This window comes from Poecilia latipinna, unplaced genomic scaffold (assembly GCF_001443285.1).
Source record: "Poecilia latipinna isolate Pla-1442-1.1 unplaced genomic scaffold, P_latipinna-1.0 Scaffold1589, whole genome shotgun sequence".
NCBI lineage: Eukaryota > Metazoa > Chordata > Actinopteri > Cyprinodontiformes > Poeciliidae > Poecilia > Poecilia latipinna.
This window is the reverse complement of record NW_015114205.1, coordinates 102,298-127,423: the sequence shown is the minus strand read 5'-3', so window position 1 is coordinate 127,423 and position 25,126 is coordinate 102,298. Positions and strand designations below refer to the sequence as shown.

The 25,126-nt window shown below is 40.3% G+C and overlaps 1 protein-coding gene across 1 annotated transcript in view; it reads left to right on the top strand.

Moving 5' to 3' along the window:
- Positions 1-6,397: 6,397 nt before the first annotated feature.
- Positions 6,398-25,126, top strand: part of klf8 (Kruppel like factor 8) — a gene marked incomplete at its 5' end in the record, with an annotated part of 32,670 nt that continues 13,941 nt past the window's right edge. Inside the window, 3 exons of the mRNA XM_015058996.1 lie at positions 6,398-6,715; positions 22,133-22,381; positions 22,465-22,699. Coding sequence (XP_014914482.1) covers positions 6,398-6,715; positions 22,133-22,381; positions 22,465-22,699 — 802 coding nt within the window. The remainder of the gene's footprint in view (positions 6,716-22,132; positions 22,382-22,464; positions 22,700-25,126) is intronic.

The following is a 25,126-nucleotide window of genomic DNA, read 5'->3' as shown; positions in this document are numbered from 1 at the left end:
GTCAATAACGAAAACGTTGGATGTGACATGACCTTTACAAACTATTGGATATGTATTTGGTTTAGCACCACATATGGGAAATCAGATTTATGGGTGAGTGAGAAGTTTAGAAGTTGGCCGTTCAGACTGATTTGAAAAATGGGTCACATACAGGCAAAAAGTGCCTGTATGTTGCTCATACAGGCAATCTGCTTTGTCAATCTACCGTAAGGTTTAGACTTGAGACGCATTTAAGTCACAAAGACCTTGTTGCCTTACACTCTAAAGACTCCAGACTTAATTTGTGCTTGAGGTCTGAGACTTGAATCTCATTACATATGGATTCTCTAATCTTTCTCGATAGCAAATACAAAAAAAAATGGCCGGCTGCTATTTTTTCTGTTCTTAGTTAATACTACTGTAGAGCAAGTATTTACAGTCAGTGAGCCACAGACCACAGCTCTGACAGAGCATTTTCTTTCCTTAATGGAGGCACCCTGGACTGGTACTGGTTAATAACAACCTGTCTGTGTGAGTTGTAGTGTTATATTATCAAACCAGAAGGGTTTATATTCCCCACTTTATGGACAAAATTCAATCCCCAAAGTTTTGAGTGATGATTTTGTTTTTGGCTTTTGCCTTTCTTTCATCAGTCTCCATTCATAAAACTGAATGAGAAAGCAGCATTTGCTTGAGCATGCAAAGATCAGAGTCAACATGCATTGTCTTTAACATATGTGCCCCCGTTGTGCTGCCAAATCAGCCCTGATCCATTGGGGCATGGAGTTGAGACCTCGGGGGAAGTCCTGTGGTGTCTGGCACCAGGACGTTGTCAGGACTCTTTAAGTCCTGGTTGAGGAGCCTCTCTGGATTAAGCTTGTTTCTTGACATATCTAAGATGCAGGATCTAGTTGACATCTGCATATTTTTAATACTGAATGAACATGTTTTTGTTTTTAGCCATTTATGAAGCAAAGCAGCTGGACCATCAGACTACCTCCATCATGTTTGTTGCAACCCTTTTCTGAAATGCCGTGTTAATTGTATGGCGGATGTGACAGGATGCACACTTTCAATTTTTTTTTTCAAAAAGTATTTTTCTCAAAGTTCTTGGGGAATTTATTTTCTTTCTGGCACATGTTAAGTAGCTCCTTCAGACTAGCCAGCAGCAATTGGCAAACACCGGGGTAGAATTGTGCAGCTGCTGAACTTGTTATACAATGCTGAGCAATGCTGGTAAAAATGTTGCTAAAGGGTTAATAGAGAAGACATGTTGGTATGATTTCCTGAAGTTTCAGAAAGAGCAGGAGTTTTTAAAGAGACAGAGGCCCAATTTCAACACAGATTGCACAATCAAATTTATTTTATGTAATATTTGATATATATAGCATTTTTATGATAAATGAAGATAACAGTTACATGACTGTGCTATAAAAAAGCACAATGTGCATGGAAAATACATAATACTGCCACTTTAAAACTGAAAAAAACAGAAGATATTTGTAAGTGTGCAAAAACCTTTTTAGCCAAGAAGTGACAGATAAAGAAGTGAAGAAAATCTGCGGCCTTCTCTGTTTTTCTCCTGCAGTCCTCCTCATCCCAGCTACCCCCATCCCAACTTCCTGTGGTGGGATCAGAGGCTGACAGGGTCACACCCACCCCACCCTTTTTTATTCCTGGAACTCCACAGTGGGACCCCCTGCTCCTGGGTGGGGGGTTCACACACAAGCATCTTGTCAGTCCTCATTTATACACACAACATGCGCATAGGCTTACCACAGTCTCTCACTATCGCTACTCGTTAGTGCTGCTCTTCATGCGCATACACACAGATCTAGCTCTTGGGCCCCCCTCGGTGCTCTCCTTCCCCTCTACTGCCTTGTCGGAGGACAGATGTGGATCAAGTTGGATTTGCTGAAGATTCTCAGTGTTTGCTTCGACCTGTTTTCAGTGAGAACATGCGTGTGATCTGTAAGCTGAAATGCCATCCAGCTGACTTGAAATCTCTTCTTTTAGTGTTCACATTAAACACTTAACCTCATCTATCTAGAAAGCCAGACAGACTTAAGTTAAACACTCAATTATTATTCACAAATCGGATTTGATCCTGTTATGTTTACACCATGCAGATTTTAAATCCAAAACATTTTTGAAGGGACTAATATTCAGAGGTGCTCTAGCTTCTTTTCAATTGTTCCTTTTTATTGTGCAAGGGTTGCCCTGATCAGCTCTAAACTGTTTTCATTACACATGAGTAGTGACACTTGTATGTTGCCCTCAGTGTCTTGTAAATGACTGCAGATAAACCTCAATCCAAGTCTCCAGACTATCTTTAAATTTTATTTGCCAAAGCAGGCTCAGTTGTGTGTGTGTGTGTGTGTGTGTGTGTGTGTGTGTGTGTGTGTGAGAGGGTGGATGGAGGGGAGGGGGAGCAAAAAATAAAAAGATTTGCTTGTTAAGTACACACATTCTACTCTTCCATTACTTTATGTGCTTTTTTTTTGTAAAATTAGCTACTTCATTATTTAATTATTTATAGATTATGTTTTTAATCAACTTGAAATGTGTTTTGTTGCATTAAATGTAACAAAACACCAAATATAGCAATGGCCTCATGTAGATTAATTCACCAACACAGCTTTCACAGCAACTGATATAATCAGTAATCACTTCAATATGTCTAATTTAACCTTGCAAATACAAAAATAAACTTGACAAGTTACAATATTTTCTTCAGCTTTTGATTTCAGGCAGAAAAGATTTGCATTATTTTAAGGGTTAGCATTAAACACATAGCCTCAGCTAGAAAGATAATGGCTCTAGTTTCACAGATAGCTTTAGCTTTAGACGTAAAGGATTAGCATCAGGTAGACAGCATTATTTTTAGTTAGCGAGGCCACATTAGATTCAATTAGCATTAGCATTAGTTGAAAAAAATAGCATTAGCTTTAGCAAGTTGGATACCATTAGACTAAGTAAACATATAGGATTAATGTAAGATAGAGAGCAATACCTTTAGTTAGATATTTATTAGTTGTTGCACGGATGGCATTAACTTGAGCTAGATAGACAACTTAGCTAGAGTTGGAAAAATAGCAGATCATTTTAGCATTTGTCTGACAGTTATTGGCAGTGGTCAGTAAAAGACATTAGCTTAAATTAGACATATAGCATTAGCAGTTTAACATTAGTTAGACAGGAGGCATTGGCATGAGACAAATACCTTTAATATATGGAGTTACATCTGAGGAAACAATCCTACTGGATTCTACAGTTCATAAGTTCACCGGGATAGAATGAGGTTAATATAATGAGAATTTAACATTTAAAGTAGATGGGATAAAACTTGTATCAGCAATTTTAAACTTTCTTTAAAAAAAGTTATATTTACCTAAACCCTTTACAGGTAACTGGTGTTACTTTACTAAAAGTATATTTGAGTTTTTTAAAACGCAATTTCTGCTTAACAAAAAATCCAGTTTAGCCTGGAGAAAGTTCACATACTGTAGTTTTAATGCAGTAGACGGTTTACTTTTCAATCTGCAAATGATCTTATCTCACTGAGTCTAGTTTGATTGTCTAGCTAGAGCTTTATCTTGTCATCTGCCATTGGTACAACTGGATGTACTGGGGCCTGATGAATGGTAGATGAGATGTCACTAGTCACTAAAAATTTACAATAGAAATCTTGTCATTTTTGAAATCTTGTCATCCAAACAAATTGCAAAGGGTAAAAAAATCTGATCACAAATAGTTGAAGCCTTTTTTACCTTCATGTTCAAACTTCCTGGAAGCAGAACTGAAACACATACCAGTATAGATGAAGTCATGTCATTGTGATGCAGTGATACGTACATCCTGGTTGTGTTGCTATAGAAGCAACACAATCAGCATGCTTTACTTTCTTTGAAATAACTTTCTGTATCACGTTTAATTCTAGGGCAAAATGCTAACATGAGAGATTTCATTCCTAAGAAGTCATTTGTTTTTCACACCAAAAATATACTTTATTCTATGGGAGTCCAGTGAAATATCAGACATAGTCCATTTGTGGGTTGTGTTGTTGGTTTGGGGGGAAGGTAAAGCATCAAGCTGCATTTACCTTTGTTTAGAGACACAGAGGGGGCTCTGTCTGGTCACAATGGACCTGGGGAGGGGGACTTGTGTGTGTTCTCTGCATGAGTGTGAGCGGGGCGGTGCTTACAGCCACACCCGGCCTGATTAACTAAGGCCCCACCTCACTGTGGAATCTGTTGGGGCTGGGTAGCATACCAGCATAAAACTCAGCACCATGGTTGAGGCTCACAGGATCCAGGAAAAACGCAGCAAACTGGTCAACCAGAAAAGTTAGTTTACAAATAAGCCTCTATGCATGCAGTTAGTAGGCTTTTACAAATCACAGATTGAACATTTTTGCTTTAGATGCAACCAGTTTAGCCTTGCTTGCACTTAAACATAAGATGCTTTATAGTATGGATGGTCTGAATGCACCAAGACAGTGTTTTTTGTATAAAGCGTATGTCTGTGAACGTGCTGACCTTACAATATTAGGTTATTCATTTATTACTCAGAAACCAGGCCTGTAGCTGTATTCACACCAGCATCAGCTGAAATTATAGGGAAGCGAAACAGAAATTAGACAAGTCAGCATGTTTTAAAAGTCCAAGCAGGGGTTGTGACCTGCAGCACCAACTAAAATGGCACAACTATACTGATTAAAGCTGTGAGCTTTGAAAAACCTGTTCCGCCCTGTACCAGGAGCTGCACCAAGAATCACTCAAGAAGACGACATAAAAACTTCCTCCTTCATGAAATGTAAAGAAAAATGGAGTAGCACCAGAATTTATTGGTTGTAATATTTCTCCTTTGTTTTTAGTATAAGACCATGAACTGTTTCTTCTGTTAGTGGCAAATTTGTGTGTTTGTTTTGGTTTTATTTACCCAAAATGCCCTGTACTTTAGTCCATTTCCTGCTTTTGGAGCGCTCTCCAATCCACTTGGAGTTCACATTTTGATTCAAACCGCATCACAGTTTACTTCAACTGAATCAAGACTTGCTTTCGATTTTTGGTCCTCATCAGAGTTCAATTACGAATTCAGACCTCCCCTAACAAATCGGACTTCCTAGGCAAATTTACTGGAGTTAGATTAAAGCAGATGAAGTGTTAGTTTCCCAGTGTTTTGTAGACCCCCAAAAAGCTTCATTCTGTTCTTAGTCCTCCTTTAACATGTTTGCTGTTTCTCTTATATACATTGTGGCAAACAGGACTTCCTATGACTTTCTTTCAACAAGATTTTAGATGCATTAGAAAAAGTTTAAAGGGTATGAATACTCTTTGGCATAAATTGTCTTCTGATGTTAAAACTCATCCTTGTGCTTGTTTTTTTTGTTCTTTCCTTTTCCCCTTTCTTTGCTGGGATTTTCCCCAGCCTGTTCAGGAGAAACTTCAACTATCTGTATCTTGTCCTGTGTCCATGTGATATAGTTGAGAAATACAGAATAAAAGAGGAAACTTTGCTTTATTGAAGTAGAAGTAAAAGTAAACCGTTTAAACGCCAACTATTTCCTAAACCTGTAGACAAATTCATCTCAAAACCCTTGAAGTTGATCTTTTTGGGCTTTACTCGTCAAAAGTTTCTGCTTCCTGATAATTTGTGGGAGAGCTGATGATTTTCTGATATTTTAACTTATAAAGGAAGAGGAAATGGACAGCAGAGTAATCCAGAGGAACTGGGGTGTGTTGCTTCTCCTCCTGAATGTGTGTGTGTGTGTGTGTGTGTGTGTGTGTGTGTGCGTGCGTGTGTGTGTGTGTGTGTGTGCGCGCGCGCTTACGTCCCTCTGCCTTGGCACTCCCCAGTCGCTCTCTGAATGTGTGTGTGTGTTGCAGCTTGGCTTCCAGAAAAGGGTGTGTCCGCCTGCCTGCCACTGAAAGGGAGGGAGGGGTCAGTTCACGGCTACTCCTCCCTGCTCTGTCTGTTATTTCTCTTTCGTTCTCATTCCCTCAGTGTCAGCCTCAGGATTTAGGCCTTTGTTTCTCTGTCTCCTCTTCTCTTCTCTGCTCTCTTCTTTTACTTTAGCTTTAAATTTCCCCTCTTTTTTTAAAAACTGTGAGTGTGTGTGAGCCCTCTTCTGGCTGATTTTTAGAGAGGAGGTAAAGCTTGTTATCAGCTCTTTTGCCTTTAAACTCCAGCTTACAGATTCGTTTCTACCTTTTCTTTTTTTTTCTTAGTTTTCTCCTATTTTTCACCCCCTTTCTGTGGCTTCAAACTTTTTTCTTTACCTTCTTCTGACCCCTCCCCCTTCTTCTCCTCCTTATCTCCTCCTCCCCTCTCTCCCCCTTCCTGTCCTCTGCATCTTCTGCACAATTTGTACCTTCCTCTGCCTAACTAATCGTCTGCCTCTCCTCCTCTTCCTCAGTGCCAGTCGACTCCAAAGCAGAAGAAAAGTGCTGCTGGTGCCCGAAAGAAGCAGAGGAGCCCGGCCAAGCAGAGCGCCGTGACCCGGCAGCCACCATCCTCACCTCCGCCCCCCTCCGCCCGACGAGAGCAGGAGGAGGAGGAAGAGCTGGCTACTGGGCCTCGGCCGCCGCACGAGGAAGAGGAGAAGCCGAAGGAGGTGGGGACGCTCACCGTCAGGGTGAAGCAGGAGGAAACGGAAGAGGAGAAGGAGGCCCAAGGCCGGAGAGACATGCCCTCAGTACAGATCAAACCAGAGCCAGAGGAGATGGAGTGCACGGTGAGGAAGAGGAGGAGGAGGGAGGAGGCAGAGGTGGGGTTTTGGGTGGAGATGATTGGTGGATAGAGGAAGTGATGGAGGAGAATCAGTTGGGCGTAAGTAGGCGTCAGCAGATCTAGCTGCAGGTTCTGACGCGTTGGAACCCGTTGAGTCCTCACAGGATTTAAGATAAGATTCTGGTTTAGCAATAGTTTGTGATTTTTTTTAAATATATATATACCTTTGGAAGTTCCTAACTTTAGAAATCAGTAAAAGAAAATCCAAACAGAAGGTGTAAAGATCCATCAGATCAACAAAACTCTGAGTGAAAGCAGTTAGGTTTACTTTTTGTCTAAATTTAAATTAGCAAAACATTCAGAAAGTTTATTCCATGAATGGCTTTTATACGAAACCAGAAGGTTCAGAGAGCCGATACCCCATTTTCTCTCAGTTGATTTCCAACCATTTATTCATAAATTCAGCATAGTGAGTCCTCATCAGATTCTCCTTTATTCTGTTCTGTTGAAGCTTTGAGTTTTACTCTTACTTCTGCTTCTTTTGAGTCTTCTTGCTGCACTACATACTTCCGCACTGAAGGGTGTTGTTATCAAGATAATGGTAGGGCTTATGTTTTGTGTGATAATTATTAGTGGTGGGATGCTATTAAGATTCTAAATCCAGTTAATTTCTGACTCTGTAATTAATTTTTGATAGAATGAGCAACAGTTTCAATTTAAAAACCCATTTTGCTGCTAAATTATTGAATAAATAGACAACTGAGCTGAACAACAAAGATATTTATTGCTTTTAATCTGTTATTTAGGTTATTCCTCTATCTGATTGGTGCAAAGTCCTATTATGCCCATTCAGCTTTCCCGTGTTTCAGGAACCCCTGATCATTTTTAGCATTGGGGACGTCTGTGCTGGTGCATCATGTTTAGCATTGCGATGCTATTTTAGGATTGAATAATTTTGCTGAAGTGTCAACCTGTCCAGGGTGTACCCCGCCGTTGACCCCTGGAGCTGGGCACCAGCTCCCCTCCTGACCCGACTAGGGATAACCATGTAGGATAAAGGATGGATGGATAATGTTGCTGATATGCTAACTCCTTTTAGCACAACTTCAACACAATAGTAGTCTTTCCAACTTCCCTTTAAATCGTTTTTTGAAGCAATATTAACTCCCAGTGGGCCAAGAGAAGCTGCTTTGTTGTTTCTTTGCAAATGTCTCTTGTGCGTCAGATTTATAGGCACACCAGAAACCTAATAAAAGCGTTCCGCTTAGAACTTTTGCATGCAAAAAATAAATTGTGATTAAATAAAATGTTTAATGCGTTACAAATTGTGTCATTAATTAATCAAGATGACCACATTACAGTCCTGGACCCACTAATTACCTCATATTATGTGGGTTACTATACCTTATTTTTTACTATTGATTTAAAAAAATTAGAGAAAATAAAAATGAAGCCGAAAAATCAGTGCAGTAGACTCTTAGTATTCAGAGCAGTGAAAGAAATTTTTCCTTTTGAATAATTTAGATATGCTCAATGGAAAGAAAATCTGTGAATAGGCAAATTTCTCACAAATTATCTGAAATTACTTTCCACAGAAATATCTGCAAATACTGAATCAGAACTAAGTCATAGAGATGCTATTTTATGAATAATAATAATAATAATAATAATAATGATAACAATAATAATAATGCATTTATTTGTATTGCTCTTTACAAAAACCACAAAGTTAAACACAGCTTTACAATTAATACAATAAAATAAAACAGAAATGACAGTCAAATAATAAAAAATGTCAGAGTCTTGAAGAGTCCTAGGTCAGAGGTCAGTCTTATTTCTAGTAGAAGTTTATTCCAGAATCTGAAGTTTAAAATCAATCCTAAGCTGATTGTGCTTCTTAGTTTGTTAGCAGCATTCTGTATGGTTTGGACGTGAATTAGTAGAGACTAGTTTATGCCAAATGAAGGGTATTTTGTTAAGTCCAGTCTCAAAGTTATAAAAGTGTGTACAGCCTTTACAAGATCGTTATAGTTTGAAAACATTTTGGCTTTGGCCAGGAGCCCTATGTGAAAGAAACACACCCTAACCACATCATTTGTTTGCAAAGTTTAAAATTTGAGTCAGTTTTTTTTTTTACTTTAAGTAAACACTTGATAGAGTTCACCACTGTAAACTGTGGTGAGAGCTCTACAGACTATGCTGAGCTTCAAACTGTTTTCTTCCCTCAGAGAGGCAAACAAGGTAAAGATGTTCTGTAAAGTCCCACTTGAAACCCTATAAAACCTCTAAAGAAATTGACCCAAATACTTTCATGAGCTTATTAAGGTCACAACAGGTTTAATAACAAGTTTTTCCCCCTTTAACTTGAGTTAGCAACCCAAACTGAACTCCAGCGTGTTTAATCTGTTTTGTTGTTGACTTACCATCCAGAAACTACTTTCTGCATTCTTTTTGGTTGTGCAGGAGGCTCTACTTCTCCTTTTCAAACTTGTAATTGCGCATCTGTTTGCATCCATTTTCACGTGCGAGTGTAAACGTTGAGTTGGAGGGTGTGGCCAGGTGCAGCTTATTTGGATTTAAAGTAACAAGAGGCCCTAAAACAGCTTGATCTGAAAGGAGCTCAGAATGGACAGAACTGATCAGACTAAAATCTCATCAGCTAAGATTGATTTTGCTCAAAAAAATGATGTAACTGACAATGTTTTGTTTGGCCCCTAGAACCTCCCCTCCCTGTTCAAGGAAGAATAATAGGTCACCTTTAAACGAAATTTGAGTTGTCCCACAGGAATCAAAGTGGATAGCTCAGAAACACTTTATTTCTTACACACTTAAAATTTCCCCTTCTTGTTATCATTCTATCTGCTCGCCTGTTAACATCTTGCACCCTCATTATTGATGTGTGCTAATTAAATATAATCATAAGTACTGTCTGTACATCATCCTGCATGAGAACCATTTTTTGCTGGCGCAGGCAAGTCGCTGCACATTAACGTTTCTAACTGCATATTGAAGCTGATAGGTTTTAGGACCATAACCTGTTATTATCAGAGCATATATGATGCAAGGCGTGAGGATTAATGATAAGGCAATGTTTGTCAGTTACAAGCACGCAACAACAGCCATTACCTCAGCCTCGCTGTCCAGAGAGAGGCTGGATTGGTGCAGAATATGTTGGAGGACGTGGAAAGGAGCAATAGGAGACAGACGGGGATAGGTTTCAGATGGAGGGAGGAGATAGGGTGGAGGTGGAGAGGGTGTGGACAGTCAGATAAGAGCAGACTGTTGTCCATTTTGTCTTCCATGTTGCAAGATGAGGACGCTTTGTTTTTAAAGGAGAATCCAACAGAGAGGCTTACTGTTGTACAACCCATAATGTATCATATCATAAATCCATTTACTGCATGATAAATTAAAATGGGCTTGATAATTTCCCATTGGACAATAATCATTAAAGAGATGTTCCCCTTGAATATCGTTGAAAAATGCTGCAAACGTTTTTGGTTTGCAGTACCTGTCACGTTTCCCTTTTCTCTCTGTCTTAGCTAAATGAATTATATTTTTTTAATCAATCTGTGAGTTTCCATACTTCCATTGGTATGTCACTATTTGTTGAAAATATCGCAATAATTTTTGGAAAACTTGGTTGTAGTGACCTAGTAATAAGTAATGCTTCTGTTACTTTTGTTAATCAAAATGCAGTCTGAATGTTGAGGCAGTGTATGTGTCAGTAACTTGGTAATTTAAGAAAGTCTGGACTTTGACTATACCAGTCTTTTTTTTCTTTTATTTAGCCTTTTTTTATCCAGGTGAATGATTAATAACAAATTCTTATTTACACTAACGACCTGGCAGGCAGGGAAGAACATGTTGGAAGATCAAGCAGCACATTTTTCCAGTAGACAACAAACATTAGCAACATAGTTGAGATCATAAAACGGTATAGACAATACTGAGACAAAGACACAGAATAAAAATGACATTAGTCGAAACATGTGCATGTTTCAGACAGTGTCTTTAAAAGTTCCAATTGATAAAAAGTTGCTCAACTTTAATGTTTTTGAAGCTTCTTCCAGTTTTTTTTCCAGCATTATGGAAAGACTGTTCTCTTTTCTTTCTGGGACATTCTGTTGCAGATGTGCTGCTTTGTTCGGGATGATTGTTTGATTCTAGAGTACATTAGTGTTTGGAGAAGCTCATGCTGCCCTGATGAAGCCCAAACCATCACCCTATCACTACCTTATCTTTGTCTAATTAGGCTGATGTAACCTTGAACTTTCATGCTGAGTGTGGGATAGAGGATCTGTGTATGTGTTGGGATTGATGTTTACACGTTTTCTTAGATGTCAAATAGTTTGGAGATGACTATGGGCCTTTCCAGGCTGAAGTGAGGCAATAATTACATCTCTAAGGTTGTTGTCCTTCGGTCTTGCCGTTGCAGGATGATTTATGCAAACCCCTTGAAATTATTTGTATAAATCTATCAGCTTTGTGCAAAAAATTGTAAATTTGAAGGTGAATGAGCTTTAACCGACTCTACCATCATAAAATAAACAAATTACAGAACGCTTCAGTGACGCATCATTTCCTGTTTGGTTACACTGCTTCTGTAAATGTCATGGCTTGTCTTCGTTTAGCCTGAGCTGAAAAATCATGAACGTATTAAGTAACCAGACTCAAGCTGACACATAGAGACCTTGTGCTGCACATTTGCTAAATGGAGAAAACTGCATGTATTTCAAAGCCTTCAGCATGTTCCATCTGATACAGAGCTGGGGTTTTTAAAGGATTTGTTTTAGCAGCCATTTGATTTAAAAAAAAATGCAATAAAGGGGGATTAAATTTGCAACAGTTTGCATTTAAATATTTCTGGATAGTTTGTGTGTATTAGTCTGAAAGACGTATAATTTTTTTTTCTAATTCGACATTATTCTGTGCTGGTGTTGCTTTCTTATGTGTTACCAGTTATTGACCGCTATAATTTTGACTAAACCGACATGAAGCAATGTTACACCTGGATCAGCTGCACCAAAGTTTAGAGTTCTCGGCATTTATGACAGTTTTCCCTTAATCATAGACAAAGATCTGTTCAAAATAAAGGCCATAAATCTGCTCCTCCTTGAGATTACGATGTCTTCTAGTAATGTTGGTGCAAAACAAGCTTGGACTGAGATCTAGCCCAACCTGTACTTTTATTCTCTAATTTTTTCTTGAGAACAATCTATAATTATAATAAGAATTTGAATTAATGATGTCTGAAAACCCTCAAAAACAGATTTTTGTCATGACTGTTACTTTTAATATTTTCTCCACTCCACTTTAATGTCAAAAAATAAAAAAAATTAGTAAATCCAGTTATTCCATGCAGTTTAATGATAAAAATCACACCACTTTATGTAAATGGTATCCTAAACAAACCTGTTGTAGGGTTAGGGTTAGCCAAATATCTGGACACTGAGACCATGGTGTTTTATCACAAAATCCTGTAATTTCAATCAAAGAAATGCCAAGGTCATGTTGACACTACCAGTTATTCTTTCATGAACTCTGTAATTCTACTGTAGCTGCAGATGGAACATAGTTGCATCCAAACTTAGAATTTGACTACATGAATTCTTATCAAACTATTTATTATCTTTTAGCCACTAAGAACAACAATAACAAGGATAACACCCAGAAACGACAAAATGTCCGATGGATCGGAAGCAAATTTCTGATTGGAAAAACTTTGAGCGATTTCTGTTCACATGAGGCTGAAAGTGTTGGGGAATGGGGGAGGGTTCTGGTGGAGCCCCTTGTTTTGTGGTGTGGTTTGGGTTAGTGATGGGTGGGGGCTGGGTGGAGTAGTATTGCGTAAGGGATCATTAAGCAGAGGGTGTGTGTGTGTGTGTGTGTGTGTGTGTGTGTGTGTGTGTGTGTGTGTTGACCACACCTCTGCGGCTGTCTCCAACACAGGGGAGTGGACTTTCCTGTCCGTAGATAAAGTCTCCAGGAAGTGGACCCTCCTGCAGTTCAGAACCTAAAACATCCTACTTAATGCCTCAAAACCATCAGAATCATCATTATTATCGCCGTTATATGTTTACTCTGAAAGTCTGTGCCCTTGGGTAACTGCTTGAAAACGAATAACACCACCATACAGCTGCTACATGCACCAGTGGCTTCCCACATGTTAGAGGCATGCAAACAATAAGCGTCCCACTTTACTTCTCAGCAGGAGACGTTGAGCGCTCCTCTCTGGGTCCTGATCTCACCGGAGAAATGGCAAAAAGCTGTAAAATGATTGATTAGCTCTATTCAACTATACAACAAATACCGGGTTAATTATTTTATTTATAAATGCCATAAAGTTATAAAAACAACATTCATTAACTCAAAGACAATGCCGTCCAGATACCGTCATGCACCCAGCGGACCTACTGTTATCTGCTTATATTTATTTTGCAGCTAAATTAGAGCTAAAACATCTCAGCTGTGGTGAACTTTGAACTGTTTTAATGATTGCTTTCACACATTGTCAACTTTATACAGCAGACATTTTTCACATATATGAAGGTTACTTTCTCAAGTAATTTCAAACTGATTTTTAAAATTTATCAGGAAATAAAGTAAAATATGTCACTAAGCTTGGCATAAGATCAACCTACTAGCATTGTTAGCTCAGGTGAGGCTCAACATGTAGCTGTATGGGAGAGATCTGAACACAGGTCAGCATTAGGCCGCAGTAGACATCGCTAAGAAAAAAAGCTAATTGTGCTAACTCTATAATCATCTGTTCCGCTAATGCTAAGGCACTACACCAACATAGTATTTAGCTGAGCCTACTGCTAAAACACTAACTTTAATTGAAGTTATATCTGTTCTTGAAAGACCATTAGATGTTTTTATCTGGTTCCCTGCTGTCCTTGTTTTATTTTATTCCTCTGTGTTCCTTGTTTGAAATAAAGTTATTAGGAGTAAAACGAAAGACAGAGAAAAAACGGAACTACTGCGTGAACAGTCTTCACCCACTTCAAAATAAGAGCATGCATATAGATTGGTTAGTACTTGAAAAAATCAATAAACCAAACTTCTACAAAGATGCCAAACTTTGTTCAACTGCAAGTTTACATGCAGCCAAGTCAGTTGGCGCTTTAGAATTTTAGAAAAACATATTTAGAGGAAGGAGACGGGTGGATTTGTTGATGACTCATAGACGGAGGGATGGATGGATGATGGATTCACAAATGGATGGATGGAGAGATGATAAATTGATAACAGGTGTTTCCAGTTCATATGCTGATGAACCAAACATTGTGACGTTGAGTCACCAGCATAGAAAGCGTTGATGATTAAACAACATGTCTGCTTCATGCAGGTTAATCAGTGTTCATCAGTGCGAAGGAACGGGGTCAAGGGTCGTTCAGCTCGTCAGCTGTGTCACTGCAGCAGCAAAAGAAAAGTTTGGGAGAAAATTCTCTGGACACACCTTTATCTCACCTTCACCTTTCCCTCCATCCTTCTTCTTCTTCTTCTTCTACTTTCTCTCACAAACTTTCTCACATAAGTCCTCCTCTTCTTCTCTTTACCCCCCTTTTTTCCTCCCCTCTCTCTCTCTTGGTCGGCCTCGCTACCTCACCCTAATAGGATATGTCGGGGGAGGCTCTGCTTCCGCTCGCCCAGTCACCATGGCAACCACAGCTCTGGCGGGAGTTGCCAAAAGACTGTATAGTCTGACCCCCCCAATCCTCCCATCCCACCAACATCCCCACCCCCAAACCCACCCCATCGCTCCTCCTCTTCCTCCTCCACCTTCTCTCTCTCTTTTTCAACACACACAGTCACAGTGAATACCTGCCAGCCAAACACAGTGAATGGATCTAATCTGTGGTTCTCATAAGCACAAATACACACAAGCAAACAGCCAAGGCCTGTGTGTGTGTGTGTGTGTGTGTGTGTGTGTGTGTGCGTGTGTGTGTGTGTGTGTGTGCGCGCGCATGCATGTGTGTGCATGTGTGAGAGCTTCGGGGTCTATTTGCTGAGCGTTTACCATGTGTGAGTTAGTTAGTGTGTGTTTGTTTCCGAGCTTTCACCCCATTCAGAGGATTTCACATCCAGACTCTGAAAGAGCAGCGACGTTTCAGGGGAGTTGGGGCTTTGCAGTGCATATACTGGATGGATGCAGCTTTTCTCCTGCTGCTGCTGCAGGATGATGAGGATGATGATGGTGATGATGATGTCATTGTTGGCAGCTCGCTTTTCCTACGCCGCGAAGCTTCCAGGAAGTAGAAGCAGCAGCCCCGATTGAGACAGGAAGCAGTTTGCGTATTGTACGTGTTTTTTTTTTTTTTTTTTTTCTGAAATGCGAGGGTTCGGTGCGGAACAACTGGAGAGGCTGAGAAATGCTCAGCTCGCCTTTGATCCTTGGCAGCAGTGACAAACGCACACCCTGCTGCTTTAATTGCCCCGGCAGACAGCTGTGGGGAACTGAGCTGCCGGTTTCAACTGTCATCTGCTGAGGAAATTCAAACAATTTGGGGCAAAAATGGTTTATATCTCTCGCAATAAATGTGGGGCTTGTTGCACCAAACTACTCAGGCTACATGTTTTTGTGTTTTCTCATTTGCATTGCTTGTAAAATCCAGAACAGAAGAAAAAAAAGGTGAAAAGGTGAAATTATTAAACCTACATTGATGAGAAAATATAGATGTTCCACACTGAAAATTTTATAATGTGATATATTAGCATCATTTTTGCACAGAAAGACCAATTTCTACTGCTTATTTTAATATTTTTAGCAGATTTTTGTTTTGCTAAGAACCTATGTAATTTAAGATCTGAGATTTCTAGAGAATATGTTTAGTTTTGATAAATGTAAATCTGTTTCTAGTGTTTAGGAGCACAAATTTAAATGAACCAAAAGTAAAATGTGGATTTTTAAACCTTAGAAAGTGCAATTAACTATATTAACAGAAAGGTAATATTTTTTTTATTTATTCAATAATTTAATATAAATATATATTTTTTTCAACAAATAAATGACCAAAAATGCACAATTAGAGGCTTTCTTAAAATTTCCTTTCGTATAAAATATTTTATAAAAAATAAAGTTAACAGCATTCTGAATATGTCATTTTTAGTTTGTAAAATATATTTTGAGTATTAAAAACAATAAGAATAATAGGAACATGAATAACATTGATATATTTATTTTTATTGTTTCCTGTTACTTAGAATAATACAAAATATTAAATTGCAGATTAATAAATTGTTCTAGAAATGACAAAATAAATAATTTCACCTTTTAACAGCACAAATTTAGGAAATGTATGTATATTTTTGATACAAACAATGACAAATTTAAATAATGAAATATACATCGTAAAATAGTCTGATTATATTATGATGGTATACGTTTTCCTCTATTTACCAAATTAAACTAATTTTGAAAAGTTTTTTGCTTTAGTTAAACTGAGCTACAGTTTGAAGGCAAATATATAGACATAAAATGTTTCTGGAAACATGGAACGAATAAATGCTATTTAAGCTCAAACACAACAATCATGGCACACGTTTTGGCTTAATGTTTTAATAAGGCAGTTATTTTATTGTATTATTTTAGATACATCTACAGTGGGATGTTCATCCATAAAGCCAGGGTTATAGTTTTATTGTTTCCATATTTGCCTATAAACTGTAGGAGAACAATACCTACCAGTGGTGATCCAACAGAAACAGTCTGTTTCCTCTGGTTAAACAGAGGACTCGTCTGCGCCAGCTCTTCCCCTAATGAAGTGCTGAAAGATTTACCGCGCACGATGATTGAATCAAGATATTTTAATCATGAAAGGGATGAATACGAAGCAGGAGACGGGTGAAACGCTTGTTGCAGTGTTGTTTTTGGTTTTATCAGAGTGAAAAGATGAGTTCCTGCTTCTCCAGCTGTGCAGAAGCTCCATGTTTGCTGTTTGAACTCAGATTGTTGTGGCTCTGGAACTGCTCTGCTGTCTGTTACTGCATGTGGACGTAACGTGTCTCCCAGAACTTGTCTTTCCTGTAAGACGTTACCTCAGAACAAGGAAGAAAGAGAATGGGAATATTTTTGCAGTTTTAGAAGAGGGTGTGCTGTGAGTTATAACTTGAAAAACCCTCTGGTGACACTTGAACTGTCACTGGGGTGTGAAACACGGAGTGGAGTGGCGAGTGATGAGTGAGGTCTCACTGTTGACCTCTTCACCGTCATAGTGTGGCAAGCTTGTTCGAACAATTCAGCAGCAATTTTTATGGAATGTTAACTATACATAGTTTTGCAAATGTTAAATAATTAAAAAATGACTCAATGAACAGCAAAAGTTCAGCATTTTCCTGCGTTTTGAGTAGATTGTTCTATTGAAACATTTTCACATAGCCCTGCTTGCTCCACTTTCATCAAACTAGTTAGTTTGCCTAGAAAGTCCAAGTCTGTGGATGTGTAATGGAGTTCTGATGTAGACCACTCCCACTCCATTTTTGTTTACATTTCCTGAAAAGAAGAAATTTGCTCTTAGTGTCTTTTTCAGGGATTTTTGTGTCGGTTTCTTCTTGGTGCAGCGCCACTACAGGTGAGGAGGGGAACAGGCTTTTCAAAGGGTTTGGTTTGTTTGACAGTGTAGCGAACCGCAGCAGTTGAAAATATAACAAATGTTCCAATCTTGGTTCAAAGTCAAACAGAGTCTTCCAGACTTTAACTGTCTAACAATCATTTGTTGGCAGCAAGCTTTTCCTACCCACTGCCTTAGAGTTTTCCTGTCAAACCACTCCAGACCGAAACGAACCTCCAGTTTTGGTGTGTGGTGAGCAACAGGAAAAAGTCTGGCCTGGTGGCTCACTGACTGGGATCAGTCTGCAAACAGGTGGATCCAGCAGGGCAGGAAATGAGAGCACAATGCTCTCACCTAAACACTGGTTGTAGCTGGTTGGTGTTGGAGTGGATGGAGCTGCATCTGTGTGAATGTTGTCAGCTGTTGTTTCTTTTCTCTCCTTCTTCATGTCTGTGTTGTGCTGTCCATCTCTGCCCTCATGATCAAACATGAAAGCACCAGAAAAACCAGTGTACCTTCAAATGGAGGCGCTAAGGAGGAATCTGTCTTAAGGATTCTTCCTAAATGCCTCAGTTTGGAGGTTTTTCTGCCCTGTCTGACTGGAACAGTAGGTTGTTGGAATCTCACTGGTGAGGAGGACGGCTTTGTTTACCTGCTAGACACAATTTCAGAAAAGTGGGAGACAGCCGGATGGGCAGATGGATAAACTGATTGATGGATGGATGGATGCTTGACCCGGCCTGTTTGGATGGATGGATGTATTTATGAACGTGTCTCTGCTGGACCATCATCTTGATTCCATGTCGTCTAACAAAGAGCACAACAGCAGCAGCATCTGAAGTTTAGTCGTATAAATAATCAAGCTGCCTTTATCTGGTTTGTGGGAATCATTCTGTGGTCAGATGGTTCATTAATTAATTCCATTTACCCAAGTGCTTCAAAATTATATAATCATGTATTAATTTGTTACCTTAAAATGACACTTAAAAATCCCATGTATATACCAGTAAGCTACACAAACCGTTCGCCATCTGTTAGTTGACCTCTTCTAACCTGACCAGTTTCTCTCTGTTAAATGCTTACAGTCACATCACAAAAACCAAACACACACCCACACACACACACACACACACACGGTTAAAACATCATTTAAAGCCACTGCCAGCTCTGAATACCTCAGCCTTGTTCACATGCATTAAACACAGTTATACGTCTTACATGTGTCAGCCGTCCTCTGTTGGCCAACTGACTGCTGAGCTTTATTGCCCGCCCGTAAATCACTCATTACCGGTACCAAACGTGCGGCCCCAAGTACAAGATGATTAAAGTCCTGCGGACGCCGAGCGAGTGCGTTCCTCCGCCGCCACAGTCACAGCTGCCGGCCGCATCAGACAGAGTTGGGGATCGCATGAATTAATTGCAAGATGAGGACCGGGTGACCCATTTTACGGCGGAGCTGTTGAACTGGGGAATGCAGGCAGATGAAGAGGAGCGACACATCACGCTCCGTCAAGGGTTTCAGCTCAGAGCATCCCAATGTGGGAAGTTCATTGTGGCTTAAACAAAGACAGTTTGATGCGAGTCTCTTTGACTTTGAAAAGTTCTTAGCAAAAGTTAAATTTGTTTATTTAATTGCAGTTAAAAGCCCAAAGGCTGTCTGGTGGAATTCCATTTATTTATGACAAGTGATGTAATGGTGATGGGACAGTTATGCAAGAACACATTCTCAAAGACCAATAAACTTTAAATTCTAATGAACATTTAACACTGGAACTGGGAGACATTTTAAATATCCAAAATAAATAAACAAAACAATAAATAAAATGAATTATGAAGTTGCTGTACACAAAATTGTCCAAAGGTCCAGAATGAAGACTATTGTCATGCAGTTTTTGGTAGAAATTTATCATGCGATTAATTGATTTATTGCTTATTGCGACAGACCTAATGGCTTATAGACGCGCTGAGATAAGAACACACAGCAATTATGGGATTTAGGCAAATATTGAAATGCAAAATAAAAGAAGAGCCTCTGTCAGTAATGCGCTCCAGCTTCTGCCAGCAAAAACACAGGAGGGAGCAGCATCATGCTTAATGTGGAATATTGTCTCTGGAAATCAAACTATATTGTCATAGAAATAGTCTTCAGTCAGAGGCTTCTACAGAATTGTTGCAAGACTGACTGCTACAGGACATTCCTCCCGCCCAAAGCAGGAACTCTTTGAAGATACTTGGATGATGTTGGTCATAATATTTTCTTTCCATCTTAGGATAAAAAAAGGATTTTTGAACTGAACTGAATAACAAAATGTGAAAAAGTTTAAGTTGTTTAAATATTTTCTCAAGGCGATGATTTGAATTGCACCAGCTCAGTTACTGTAGTATCTCCACATATGATCCCCGTGAACTAACCCGTTTAAAAGCTACAATTTTTTTTTTCTTTTTCTAATTTTTATGTCATCTCGAGTCCAGAAAAGATGTTCTACTCTTTGTTAGAAACGGATCCTTTCGGAGTCTTTGTTTGTGGATTTCTGCTCAGAATCGTCTGAGCAGCCGTGAGGAGAGGGGAAAAACGGGGAAAAAAAAGTATGTGAGCGAGTGGGTAGAAAGAAAAGCCGCCGTGGGGATGAAAGGGTGAGGCACTGAGGGTGTGGTTGGTGTAAAGAGCAAGGGATGCTGAGGAGGGAGAGGCGGAGGTGTGGGAGAGAAAGGTGTCAGAGGTGTGGTCCTGAAAGAGAGAGAGTGAAGAGAGGGGGGTGAGATGGAGGGATGAAGGATGGAAAGGTGAACGGACTGGGAGGGAAAGAGAAGGGAGTTGGTGGTGGGTGGAACGAGCGGAAAACATGGAGTCAGCTGATGGCTCTCAGTTTCCATGGAAACGGCAGGGCCTTTCCCACCCACTCCGTCTTCCTTCCTTTCTGTCTTTCTTTCTGTTGTTTCGTTCTCTCTTCCCTGCCTTGCTCACTTCTTTCACACTTGATTTTCTTTTCAGGATTTTGTTTCCGTTCTTCCTTCCTTTTGACCGTCTCACTATAATCGCGTTATGGCTTTCCTTTTCTTTTTGGCTTATGATCATCCTTTTCTTATTTTCTTCTTTTTCTCTATTCTGTTCAGGAGACCTTTGCCAAGTTTTGAACAATTTTAGATTTGGAATTCACTTCATATATACCTGTCTGCCACTCCTTTCCTTTCCTTTCCTTTCCTTTCCTTTCCTTTCCTTTCCTTTCCTTTCCTTTCCTTTCCTTTCCTTTCCTTTCCTTTCCACTTCTATTTTTCTTTTCCTCTTGCCTTGTGAGCTCCTATTTCTTTCCTCTTCTCTGTTCCTTTTTGTTCTCTCCTGCTCAGTTCATCTGCAGAGGAAACAGATAATATATCCGACACAAAGAGCGGGTCATTAGCACTTTTAAATCTCTATTCACAAATGTAGTTTTGGAGCTGGAAGAGAAGACGCATTCATCCCTTTAAAAGAAGTTAATCTGTAACAAATTCATCCAAACATGCAGAACAAATAGTTTCCGTATTAGACTGCAGTTATTTGCATAGACATCCAGGTGGATAGCTGATGTTTACGTGTTTGTTAATCCGTTCACCTTTACAAACCCAGCTTCCAGCTGAATGCGTGGCCTGATAAAAGGGTGTAGCGGAGCCTCCACCCTCTCCTCCTCGCCAGAGCCAAACTATGCTCAGTTCAACTGGATGGAGGCCAATTCCTGGACTGGAGGCTCACTGCTGTTCCCTCTTCCACTTCTCCCCTCTCTCTCTCTCTCTCTCTCTCTCTCTCTCTCTCTCTCTCTCTCTCTCTCTGTCTCTCTCCTTCAGCCTGTACCAGTCTCTCTCCATACCCATGCAGCCTTCTGTCTCTGTCCGTCTCACTTTCTCATCCACCTCCCCCTCTCCCAGCGTTCCACACAGCAGCCATTGTTCACTGTACTTTGGGGCTGCATGGCAGCTGAGCCCTGGGTGGTTGGAGAGGAGAATCAACGCTCCATTCCTCTAAGGAGGCTCAGAGAACGAGGGCTTATTGGATCCCCAACGCCAGCATTCCTGCTTCCACTGCTTGGAAAAAAAAAAACCTGAATATTAAATGATGCATGTTTATGGAGGCTTATCGCTCGTCTGATGGCATAATTTCTGCACCATTTTCCAGTTTAAATAGTCTGCCTTAATAAAATTCCCTTTATTTTGAATCTCATTCTGTTTCACTGGAAAAACACAAAATCTTACCAAGTACTTTTGTCTAGTCTCTAGTGTAAATATCTATGCAATTAAATAATATAAAACAAGAAACTTTTCATCAAAATAATTATTGGATATTGATAAAAAGTACAAGTTATCCTGGTAGATTTTTCACTTATAACAGGGGGAAATGTCTTGCTGTAAGTGAAATAATCTGCCAGTGGAACTAGTCTGCTGTTGTCTTCAGACCTTTCAATGTGTTAGGTTTTTATCACATAAAGCACCTTGAAACTTGACTTGCTTCTTTCTGTTAAGATTACTTTCTAAGGTAAAAGGCCTTTTTCTTTTTTTTTTTACCAAGACAGAACTTGACACTGATTAACAAACTTAAGTTTTGTATATGCCTACCATATAAAACTTGGGAAATTTGAGAACTAGGCTTTAGTTTCTCACCATTTCTGGTTTTAAAACAAAGACAGACATAAACCTTTTACAGTAAGGGAAATTCCACATTTTCTTGGGGTAAAAAGGCTACAAAAGATTGTTTGAAAACTTCTGTCATTATTGTATTGATTTGTCATGTCTCACATTAGTAATGTAATCTATTATTTAATACTGTGTGTCATGCGATATGTGTAATGTGTAAACAACTGACGTAGCTCTTCCCCTCCTTTTTTCCCCCCCGACAGGCGGATGTAGGTGATGACTGCTCCCAACCCACAGACCTGAAGATGAAGTCAGAGTTCAAGGCGGAGCCGTCTTCGCCTCACTCGAGTCCCGCTGAGGACCAGACCGAACCCGTCGACCTGTCGCTCAACAAGCCCCGCTCTGCTTCCACAACGAGCTCCACGGTCAACCCGGCGCCCAGCAGCGCCGCATCCCAGCCCGGCCTTTCAGCCACGCCGGTTCCCTCCACGGTACAATCCATAGGCTCCATGGTAACCACAAACTCCTGCCTCCTCCGTTTATTCATAATAAGACACACAGCACGGTTTCTGACTCCGTCATGTTCTCCTGCCAGGTCCTCTCTCCAGGTTCTATCCTAGCAACACAAGGAGCCGGAGGACAGCAGATTCTCCACGTCATCCATACAATCCCATCGGTCAGCATGCCGAGCAAGGTGGGCCAGCTGCAGACCATCCCTGTGGTGGTGCAGTCGCTTCCTGTAGTTTACACCACCATGCCCACAGACGGCGTCGCAACGGCAGCCATCACAGTTCCACTGATAGGCAGCGACGGGCGCTCAGAAGGATCAGGTGAGCGGGTTGTTGTGCTGTTAGAGACTCCTCCCGAACTCTAAACTTTTAATTAACCTTGGTCCTAAGGTTGGGTTAAACCACACAAATCCATGAAGATAAATACATTACAGTGTCCTGGTTTGTAACAATAGCTGGGATGCTTTGACTTCATCTCACTCTTATAAGACTGTATGAAACACTGTTAACAACTGTTGATAAAACACTGTTTGCACTTAAGATGTTTTCACACTTGATTGACTCGATTTGATTGCAAACAAACTAAACCCTTTGAAAACATGTTTCTCCCCCCTCCCCTGTGGTGGCACTACACCTAAAACCATTGAAGGAAACAACACCAAAACCTTTGAAGAAGACATTTCTTTATGAAACATAAACAAAAGTGGAGTGGTGTCAGTGTTTAGAGGTTGTAGGATTTCTCTTTTGCCCTTGGCAAAGCCACCCAGCCATTTCTACCACTAGCTCTACAGAATGCCCTGCGCTGTGGTCCACTTCCTGCTTTTGGAACGGTCTCTGATGCGCTTGGTATTCTCATATGCATTCTAACCACACCAGAGTTCAATTCAACCGAACTGAGACCTAGGTCTGTCGGTGGACCAGAGTTTGCGTTTTTAGTCCGCATCGGAGTTTGATGGCTCATTCACACCTCCCCAAACGAACCAGACTTTCGAGGCAAACAAATGAGAGTTCAGTTAGACCAGACTAAACACGACTGGTGTGAATGCACCCCTTGGTAGTAGACAGGCTTCGGATGCCAAAAGACTGGACTACTGATGCAAAGATGGAGTAATGCTTACTAGCAAGGGGCTGAAAATGTTGTGCCGTTACCTTTCCAATGCTTTGAAGTTGTTTTTATGAGATTCCAGAGGAAGTTGCATGAATGACTAAATACCTCTTTGGCTGTATGAAGCATATAGAGACAGTTCTTCACCCTCCTTTACCTGTCCTGAAAACTGGTGTTAAGATCTTCGTTGGTACCAGATGACTGATAGTTTTAGGAAAACATCTTGGATATTACGTTGTTTTCTTTTTTTTTTTGCAAATCTCTCGTTGATTGAAATTCAAGATATAATCACTTTCAAAGGAATCAGACTGCAGTGATGTCATGGTGTGCACACTGCTGATGTGCCGTTGATCACATCAACCTGGAGTGAGGATGAGGTTGAATGAAGTGTCGCCCATCCTTGAGTAAACTCTAGGCGTAGACCTGCCTTCACCTCTTTGACTAACTTTGTAAAGTCCCTGTTTGCTTCACCTTGGTTTCTAATTCAAACCAGCATGGCCTCGACTCAGGAATGCAAACGACGGAGGCAGCAACTCTGGAAAATATCCGCAAGACTCTGAGGCGTTCTGACCGGCCTGAAGATGCTCTCGGATTGTTTGTCCTCAGCAGCCTGTGACGTTCAGTTCATGCCAGGAGCTGCAGCGTTCTGATTTATCATCTTTTTTCCTTCTTATTTTTTTACATCCATGTCTCAAACTGGCCCTCTTACTTCCCCCCAGTTCCCAGCAGCGACTTTTAAAAATGTCAGGTCAGGATTTCTCAAGTGGTTAAAAGTGTTTTTCACTTGTGAGAAAAGTAGAGCTTCTATTTGAAGCTTTACTGTTTGTATGGGAAGGTCATATTTTAATACAGAACCAGTCATACAAAAATAGGGCTGTAACTAATGATTCTGTTAGTAATCAATTATTATACTTCTGACGATTAAAAAAAATTCTTCCTTTTCTAAGCGAAATCACTTCATCCCCTTTGTGCTAGATAAGATCAGATATGGCAGCTTGAAAACCTGATAATTCTCTACAAAAACACCTTTCCATATACCTGTAGCATTATTTAAAAATACGGTTTTGCTGTAAGGACAAACACAAGTTAAATTTTTGATGATTTCCCCTGATTCTCCATGTCACTGACTAAATTTAGGTAGATTTTAAGAATTTTGAAAGGTCCCCGCTTTTTTGTTTTCTTCCAATGTCAGTGTGGTTCATCAGGCCAGGTGGATTCTGAAGACATTGTGTTGCATATTTTGATTTCTGTCCACATTTTTTGGCAGCACTGGAAGTAAAATGTGCAGCGCACAGATAAAACTTTTTGACGTTTTGTTCAGCCTTGTGTGGCTGCAAAGCAAACAAGCTGGAGGCAGATGACGCTTCGTGCGCCGCGGTGGTGTGTGGGAGGCATCGAGATTTAAAGCCGGCTGGAAAGGCGCAGAGAGAGAGCGGGTTCCACGACTCTATGAGTTGGGAGGGTCCGGCAGGAAGGATGTGAAGGAGAGGGGAGCGGCTCAAGGGGCTGGACAGGAGACAAGATGGGTCGTTTCTTTCTCTGCCTTTGAAAAAGAAAAGCTGCAGCAACCAGAGGACTGGGGGGCGGGGGGGGGGGGGGGTGCTTGCAGGCCCCAGAAAGGAAAAAACAAAATTTTTTCTTGG